We start from the raw sequence: 9,390 nt of genomic DNA on the forward strand, positions 1-9,390 counted from the left end.
ATGCTGTATGTTGTAGCAATGCAAGAACTACAAAGAGGATACTGTTCCTGCCTATATATTTTTCAGACACTGAAGTGCTATACTCTATCCTGCAAAGTGTTTTAAGAAAGACTGAACAAAGCTGTGCATTCTTCACTGTGGGGTCACATATAACCACAAATTAACTACAGTTTCAACTGAGCTGGTTAAGAAGCAACAGAACTGCAGATATGCAAAGGAAATAAGTATTTAAGAGGTAGGTTTAGATGTTATAAACCAAAATTTTCTTTAAACTTTATGTTGAAGAAATGTCAGGAGGACAGAATTCCTTCCAGCTTCCAAAAGTCTCCATACCAACAGACCTAAGTATAAAGACTAGTTTCATGCAAAATTAACCTTGACAGCAGTTGTTTAAAACAGCTACCTCCACTGCCTAAGAACAATCAAGTTTAATGCAATGATCTGATCCATGCTGCATTTGAAACTACTGTAGCATTTCTGACTTTTGAACCAAGGTATTAAAACAAACCAGCTTTGCCTGAATAGCTTTAGCATTACAGCAGACAAAAGGAAGTACCTTGTGTATTTTGCAGCCCTGCTTTTTAAAGCATACCTTAAAAAAGCATGTCATAAATAACATTAATAAATATTTTAATTGGTTCAAGCTTTTGTCTCATAATAGGTAATGTGACTAGCTACAAAAAAAGATTCTCGGTCTCATGATTAACAGAAAGCAACAGCTGTCTTGCTCTGAAGCCAGGCTTATAGGCAGATACATATTATTTCCATGCATTTCAAAAGAGTATCATACCTCAGAACAACCCCCATGGACGCATATTCTAGCGGTTCTTACAGAGACCTTGCTAAACAATGCTTTCTTGTGTTTTCTTTATGAAGCTTTTGGCGCTACGGCCATATCACATCAGCTAGATGTCAAACTTCGAACGTGTTGATTTGACATGACATATTTCAAAAGACACTGCAAAACAACCACACAATCACTATGTAAGAAACAAAATAGAATGTCTTACCTTGTTACTACCTGGTGTGTGTAAACTCTATTTGGGCTTCCAAAAGATTTTGCCAAGCCAAAGTCAGCCAATTTTAAAACCCCATTTTCATCTAACAACAAATTATTTGGTTTAAGATCCTGTCAGCACAGAAAGTAAAGAAAGAATTTTGTCAGTGTTGATAAAAACAGACATATAATGAACCTCCTAGCAGGTGTGCCATAACAGTATTTTAAAGTGCAGGCTTTTGATTCTATTGTAAGTCTACACTGTGAGGAAAAAAACTGAAAAAACCCCAGGAAATCAATTATTTCACCATACATGCAAATCATAGTGAAACATACCCATTTGAATATTATACTTAAGCTGCAGAGTTTAAAAAAAACCTGCCTCTTGATAGGTTTTAGCTTTGCTGCAGGAACAGTTCTGTCTTAGCTGCGTAGTTGTCAAACAGATAATAAAAAGACCTTGCAAGTGTTTCAAATAACTGTAGAAGTCATGGAAGTGATACAGTTAAATACAGTAACAGTGTGTTGTGCATTGACCTCTGGCCAGCAGCAAAGCACCCACACAGCCATTGCTCACCCTATTCTAATCCCCTCTCCTCCCCAGCATGACAGGAGAGAGAAGACCAAAGCAAGAAAACTCTGGGACACTGCTCGAAAGACAGTTTAACAGGCATAGAAAAGTGGAAAAAAACCAAACGAGCAAGCAATGCAGTGGAAATCATTCACCACCTCCCACAAGCAGACTGATGCCCAGTCAGTCTCCAGGCAACAGCCACCTTGGAAGCCAAAAAACCCCCTTCTTCCTCTACCCCAGTTTTTACTGCTGAGCGTGGCATTATATGGCATGCAGTTTCCCTCTGGCCAACTTGGGTCAGCTTTCCCAGCCGTTTCCCCTCCCTACTTCTTGCCCACCCCCAGCCTACTCACCAGGGCACGGGCAGAGTGGGAAAAAGAAAGCCTTGACAATGCCCAAGCACTGTTCAACAACAGCCAAAACAGCAGCGTGCTACCAGAACTATATTAGGCACAAATTCAAAACATGGCACCATACAGGTTGTTGTGAAAGGAGTCCAATTCATCCCAGCCAGATCCAGTTCACAGTGCTACTCAAAGTCATATGTTAAGTTGAGACACTTCATATAGATATCTAAATAACCATATCAGCAGTTCTTAAGATTTCTGGTACTGCTGTTGGCTCTCCAAAACAGCATGAATGCTTATGGACTAAGAACGTCTGAACATCAAGACTACCTTTATTAAACTTTAGACTCAAATTCTATCAAATGTGACTTTTGTTACAGCATAAAGGCTGTCAATTTAGTACGTGCTTACCCTGTGTAGAATCCAGTGTTGATGTAAATATTCTAATCCTTGAAGTGTCATCAGCATATATGCCTTGATGTGAGATTGTGTCAACACAATACTAGTATCCTTTATAATAACCTGTAAAGTGTTAGATTGATAGTAAAGATTAACTTACTTCCATTCTTTCAGCTCAAAAGTTATTTCATCTTTTAAGACAAAGTTCAAATTGACAGTCACATATTCTCTACCATTCTCACCCTTTTTTAAGAATAATAGGTCTATTGTGGAGATCAGAAATTTAAATGGGGAGCCCAGATAGCCTACATGAACTCAGCATAACCACCAAACGTGAAAATTGGTGGGAAACATCAGTTTATTATTTTCTCAGTTCCAGGCTGATACCCAAACTTACAAGACAAAGATGTACACATAAAAATGATAAATGTGTCAGTAAACCTGAAATTATGTTCCCACTTATTCCTTCCTTCTCTGTACAACCTAAGCATCTAATCTTCGTAAATGCAATGGTTTCCTTTATTTCCAAGACAACCAGGAGGTACGGCCACTTTACTATATTTTAACAAATCTACTTATGTTTTCTACATTCATTGATTTTTAACATTAAAATTCTATGTAAACATCCTGTTTGAAAGCAGTTTCTATACTACTCCCCAAAACTTCCTTGCTAATATTACTGTCCAGTTCAGTAATAGCCTTTCCTAAGCTTTAAGTTGTTTGAAACTTACAAAATAGCTGTCTAAGACTACACAAAGTTTCAGGTATCCAGCACATGCCCAATCACAATAGGCTGCAGGCCCAAAGGGTGGCCTGAGTGATACCACAATACAGTTAAATGCTCTGCATACCACGGCATTATGTAGTACAAGAGTATTTCATTCTTCTTTGTACACTTTTATCTTCTTCAGCTGTAAATGTTGCATAGTTACTAAGAGAATGAATCCTCTAGAAAGTCTACTTATTAAACTTCTATTAACAAAAAACCTGATCTAACCTTTTCAGTCTTGCATTCATCTAGGTTTCAGCAAGCCTATCAATGTCTTCTTTTATTATTTTAAATGCTAGCCCCAGTTCCTAATAGCATATGTGAAACGAGCTAGCTAACAGCTACATTAATTTCAGTCCAGAGTAAGTATAATGTGTGCATATACAGATCTGACATGAATTGCCATCTAGGACAGTCTTCCAAAATTAAGAATCTTGCATCAAAATATCTCATACAAAGACTTCTGCAAAGACAAACTGACTTAAGTCTTGGAGAACGAAACATCTGTAAGATGCTGATTTGCAAGTACCTAGCATTGTTACATTTAAAAGAAAGGTTCAGATGCATGCAATTTTAGTACCAGCTCATCATCTGATACACTTCAGTATCACACTTACTTGAACACATTTGATGATATTATGCTTAGCAATTGCACTCTGAGATGCTGATCTATGACTGAGGTTCTACACTGTGACTGGAGTCCCTGAAAACTAACATAGTAAACAATCTGCTTCTTGAAGATCATGCTGACAAGTACTTAAAAGTATCAGCTGAGAACTCACAAAAATTGTCAAATTATTCAACCTACTTTAAAGACATGACCTTAATCAACTGACATAATGAAAGTCACCATTCTAACACGGGCAAATGTAAGCCTGTTAAAGTAATATTTGCAAAAACCATTTGAAGACACTGAAATAAAGTCTTTAAAAAGTCTTACCTCTAGATCCGTTTCCATAAAATCAAACACCAAACTAATGTTGGACTTGTGTCCAAATGCATCTAGAAGCTGTAAAACAAAATACATTATGATGAAGCATACTCTCATACTTCCAGTTTTCTAAAATTCTGCACCATTGTAGTCTGCATATGGATTTTCAGCTTGCTGAACTGGTTTAAGTTTTTTGACTTGCAATACAAACAATTCTTTCTCAGTTTAACTTTTTAACTCAGTCTCCAAAAAAAGAATCCTCATTAAGCACAGTAATAACATTTTACACAATTGCCTCTCCTTCCTGGAGTTTTGTTTTTGGTTTTTGGGGGGGGGGAGGGGGAGGAGAAAAGAAAGAATTAACTTTCCCATTTTAGCTACAACATATAATCTAACACACACCTTGTCCTCCTCCCAAAACTTGCTGTTCTACAAACTCCTACCCTTTCTTGAGACCAGACTAAGTTTTCCCATGGATTCAGTTCTGTATCTGCCTCCTGTAAGCATGCAGCATTTAGAAATTCTAAGTGTTAGGCTTATTAACTTCCTTTCAAAGATATTCTTAGGCACCTATTCATCTTTGTAGCAAGATTTCTAGGATAAATAAAACTTTGGAGACTATCCAAACAGCCCTTTCTTAGGATAAAGCTGTATAATGACAAAATCAGTTTTTAATTTGAGATAACACAAGCGTGATGCTCAGTAAGAACCACAGATCATCTAGCCTGGTATTCTACCCCCAAGGAAGGTATGCTCTCCATGGTGCGGCTCATTCATTACAGTCTCAATATGATGACCGTGTGAATCACCCAATTGCAGGATAGTCATTTGTATAGCTTATAACAGCAGTGATTATGCTCATGCTCTTCCTCTGCAGAAACCATGGTAACAGGAGATACTATGCAGGTGAGCCTACAGCCTGGGCCACTTTTTGTAATTCACAACCCCTTATTAATTCCAACACACACAACAGTTTTATCAGGACTGCTCAGAGGGGTACAACCTCGTCTATTGCCTTTAGTACCTGCTTATGGACCTACTGATGATTGATTTGCCTAATTCCTTTTTAAACTGCTGATGCTATCTGCTTCTACAATGACCCTGGCAACACATTTGAGAAATTCACTACACACTGTGTCAAGTAGTACAATTTCCACCCCCCCAGCCCCGCAACAAAAATATGTTTTAAACACACCTCTTATTTCTAGTACTGTGGGGTTTTGCAAATATCAGTTCTGCATGCACTTTACCTACCACCTCAGTTTTGCAGACCTTCCCATTCCCAGCCTTTTCCTCACCAGTGAGTAATACCAGACTTTTTCATAAAGATGCTCCATCCCTTTGCCGTTTTAGCTGTCTTTCTCTGCACATTCTCTAACTTTGATAGCTAAAGCTTTGAAACTTTGAAAGCAAGTTCACAATTTCCACTCAAAAAAGTTAAACAAATCTGGAAAATTCATATTTAGTCTAATATTTATGGCAGACCTTCAAATTATCACTATTAGCTATCACTATTAGCTAATCTTAAAATATCTTTAGCTCCAGCTGGATATCTGTACCTGGAAGTCAACCTAAACGCAACTGAAAAGATACAGGTTTCACTCCTTCCAATACACATTTTAGGTATCAGCACTAAAACCTAGTAAGTCACATGAATACCACATCACCATTAATTACAAAAGCCTGCTTTTGGCTGTCACTGGTTCCATTTGAAGCAAACAATCAGGTAAATTCGGCACTGCACTAATTTGCAAGTCTGTCAGAGATGCAAAACAGGTAATCTAGATTTCCACGATTGTCCCCACCATTAATATCCATACAGCTCCAAGCTAAAAAGAGAATTTCAAAAGAAACTACTTTGTCCTTGTTATTGAAATAGGTGCTTTGCCATAACATTATTTTACTGCCCATTTGGGGGTGGAAAAAATAGCTCAAATAAAATTAAGTAGCATCGCCATGACCCAAGTAATTCCAAATTTCAGTTTGAACCTGTACCAAAAGTATTTGAGGACTGATTCTAGAAGTAGCATTCATTTTACTTACACCAATAATATTTGGATGACTTAGCTCCTGTAACAATTTTATCTCCCTGAGGGCTGTTCTGTTGATTCCTACATTAAAAAAAAAAAAAAAAAAAGAAGAGACACAGAACAAAATTTAAAACTTTGGACTAAGCTCCAGAGAAGCCTCTTGTTCTGTTACTGATGGACAATTTACTACTACAAACTACTTTCTCACCACTCAACAATTCACTAAATAACAAGGACATTGCCATAGATAAACTTTCTCCCACAGCAAATAAATTCTACACCACACTAATTGGATTTATATTATGGAGCAACACGTCCCCATTTTGGCAAAAAGGGAAAGTTCTAACAAAACCTAGGAAAAAAAATAATGATCTTTTTCAGGGTATTAAAAGCTTTGGTTTTATTTTAAAGAAAAGTTACACCTTGCAAATATCAGTTCTTCCATGTGTGTCACCTCCAGAGGGAGGCACACTGACAAACCTCATGAATATATCTGTTTTCTTTTTGACATATCAGTATTTAATAAGGCAAAGCACGAAAGTTTTTCTGTATTCATGCTGTGGCATAAAGGTACAGTGGCCAAAACCTGCTCACGCTTGCTTGAATCCTTTAACGGCCAGATTTTATAGAGGAAAAACTGGGGTGAGACAGTGCACTTTGGCAGTCACACTGACCGCACTGCATCAAACCATGACTCCTGCAGGATAACAACTCCTCTTTCAAAAATGCTGGTATTTATGGCTTGTACAAAAACTGACTGGCAAGCAAATGCTCCTGCAGTATGTTGTGCAGGAAGTTTCAGCTGTGCTGAGCTGAAAAACAGTGTCCTCCCAAAACCTGGGATGATTCAACACATAAGACTCTACTGAAGTTTTAAGCAGCGCTACATGGATTACTTTACACTCCTGCTTTGCCTATTTTAATTACCTATTTTGGGATTAAGTTGACAATGGCTGCTTTTGGGTGGGCAAAGCCTTAGATTAACCTGGTGTACTTTTGTTTTTTTAAATCAGATAACACAGGGAAACCAGATATGACCATTCTTTGAAAGATAGCTAAAAATTGTATAGGCCAAAAGTAATGACTGTCCTTAAAGGATACTAGTCCTCTGAAGGCCAGGTGGATCATGACTCTGGCAGTTGGCTCAACTGTGAGAGTCTGGGATGAGTGCTCAGTTTCTCTTTAAAAATTCTTCCCTTACAATGGAATTGGAGAGTTGAGAGCAAAGATTCTTCACTGGAAAGCTGGTAACCTGATGCAGGATCCCAGAAGGATGGCAGCCTACATGCATACAAAATTCTACTGCACCACATAGGCTGTCAGAGAAAACCAAGATTATTAGGTTTTTACTTGCAATATCTGTACCTAAAGACATGTGGCTGGTCAGAGCACATGACCAAAAGACACCATTCTATAGACCTGATTTCTCAGCATAAAAGAAACCCACACAGAGAAAAGGGTTTTAAGATCTTGTTTTTACCAACTTTTTTCTCAGCATAAATCACAAAAATAGAACAAAGGAAACATCTGAAAACAGAGGTAAATACTCTCACCTGTCTTAAATATTTAGGGCACAGAGATGCATCAATACAAAAAGGCATTCTAAACTCAGTACTGTAAAGATTATTATTCTGTGCTATACTCATGTTTGTACTGCACTTAAACTGAGAAGCTAAGCAGTTATATACACATATTTAGACATATACTATGCATGCGGATATCTCTGCTGCTTTTTTCTGTCTCTGCAGTTTGGGAAGCAATCCTCTACTAAGCCTTACACTGACAGTTGAGCTGATTTTTCTCAGCCAAGTTATGGTGTGGGAAATTAACGTACCAATTTACAAAAAAAAAAGCAAACAAAGCACAGCTTCTGCAGCACGAATTTGTTTTAAAACTCACCATCTTTAGCTTCTGATCTATGTCCCAGTTTAATCTGAAAAGAAATGTTTCATATTTATATAAGATTAAGCCATCTGTGCCAACAGTAGGCGATACATACTTTAGTGTTATTCTTCTAAGACAGAATGAGTTTCAGTACCATGAAGCATTTTACCAGCTAGGGTTGGTTTTGGTTTTTTGGTTGGCTTTTTTTTTTTCCCTTAAAAAAATAATTGTCTCTACAGCATTAGTTTTTATAAAAGCTTAAAAATAATCATGATGGTGGTGAAAACAGCCATAACACAAACTGTCAGCAGAAAATGCTTTGTAGCCACAAGGCTTTATTGTGCCACTAACGAGCTTCTCCTCAAGGAGAAATGAAGGCAAAGTAATTGACGGTCATCTTAGAATGATTCTAGTAAATACTCTATAAACTTGGGCTGGCTTGAAGTCATTCTGTCTAAACCTACTCCCCTAAAATTTTCAAGTCCAGAATCCTGCCATTGATATTTTGAGATGATAAAAGTTAAGTAAATATTCAATATAAACAAGAATGCTTTTCACAACCGCTACTACTAGTCGCAACCATACAGGAGAAGTATTATAATCCTAAAAGGGATTAGTGTATCAAATAAAATTACTTACTATTGATATGGTTCAACTTGCCTAACCAAAGCACTGTAATGAGCATTTTTCATCCCTTACAAAGCACAGCTAATCACCTATTTTTAACACAAAAACTTCCTGCAATTTCTTCAGATAGTATGAAGTGAAACACTTCACGACAACACAAAAACTTTCAACATTTGTATTCAAACAGGTACGCTGCAGATCCAAGATCTCTTTGTCAAATTTTGTCACAAAAGTACCATCTAGTCTAAGAACTTAATCAGGAGTAACGTTCCTAGCCCGAAGGAAACCGGGCACAGCAGGAGCAAAGACCAAAAAAAAAAAAAGCCACTATCAAGGACCAATGAAGTCTGAAGTTTGGAAATATGTGTGTTGGTTTGTTTGTTTTTTAACTAAATCTAACAAATAACTGAAATTTCAAGTTACAGACCAGGTAACCCTTCTAGAAACGCAGAAACGTAGTAAGACTGAAGTCAGCCTCTCTTCTTGGGGGGTGGGTGGCAGCACTAAAGACGGGTTAACTAGATCGTTTAAACAAAACACTCTAGAAACAAAAAAACGTCTTCTCCCGTTACCCGTTTAAGTAGGTTAAAAAAATAAAAAAGTCCTCAGGCGGGTCAAGAACAACCAGAGTTTTGATCGCGCAGCGGGAAAGCACTCCGGCACTCACCTTTTTAATAGCCACGATTCGGTTGCTGTTCTTGTCCCTCGCTTTGTAGACAGTGGCGAACTAGAGACAGAGAGGGGCTCGCGTGACTGCGGGGCGCGCCAGCGGCGAGGCGGGCGCCAGCGCAGCCTGCTCGGGGGCCCGGAGGCCGCCGCGGCAGGGGCGGCC

The 9,390-nt window shown here is 38.1% G+C and overlaps 1 protein-coding gene across 1 annotated transcript in view; it reads right to left on the minus strand.

Moving 5' to 3' along the window:
• The window catches only part of CDK7 (cyclin-dependent kinase 7), a 29,611-nt gene that overhangs the window by 19,035 nt on the left and 1,186 nt on the right, over nt 1–9,390 (minus strand). The window contains exons 2-7 of the mRNA XM_010580585.1: nt 9,226–9,285; nt 7,947–7,980; nt 6,061–6,128; nt 4,027–4,095; nt 2,330–2,440; nt 1,011–1,129 (exon numbers count right to left, since the gene is read on the minus strand). Of these exons, the coding sequence (XP_010578887.1) occupies nt 1,011–1,129; nt 2,330–2,440; nt 4,027–4,095; nt 6,061–6,128; nt 7,947–7,980; nt 9,226–9,285 (461 nt within the window). The remainder of the gene's footprint in view (nt 1–1,010; nt 1,130–2,329; nt 2,441–4,026; nt 4,096–6,060; nt 6,129–7,946; nt 7,981–9,225; nt 9,286–9,390) is intronic.

This window comes from Haliaeetus leucocephalus, unplaced genomic scaffold, assembly GCF_000737465.1.
Source record: "Haliaeetus leucocephalus isolate CR32 unplaced genomic scaffold, Haliaeetus_leucocephalus-4.0 Scaffold722, whole genome shotgun sequence".
In the NCBI taxonomy this organism is placed as follows: domain Eukaryota; kingdom Metazoa; phylum Chordata; class Aves; order Accipitriformes; family Accipitridae; genus Haliaeetus; species Haliaeetus leucocephalus.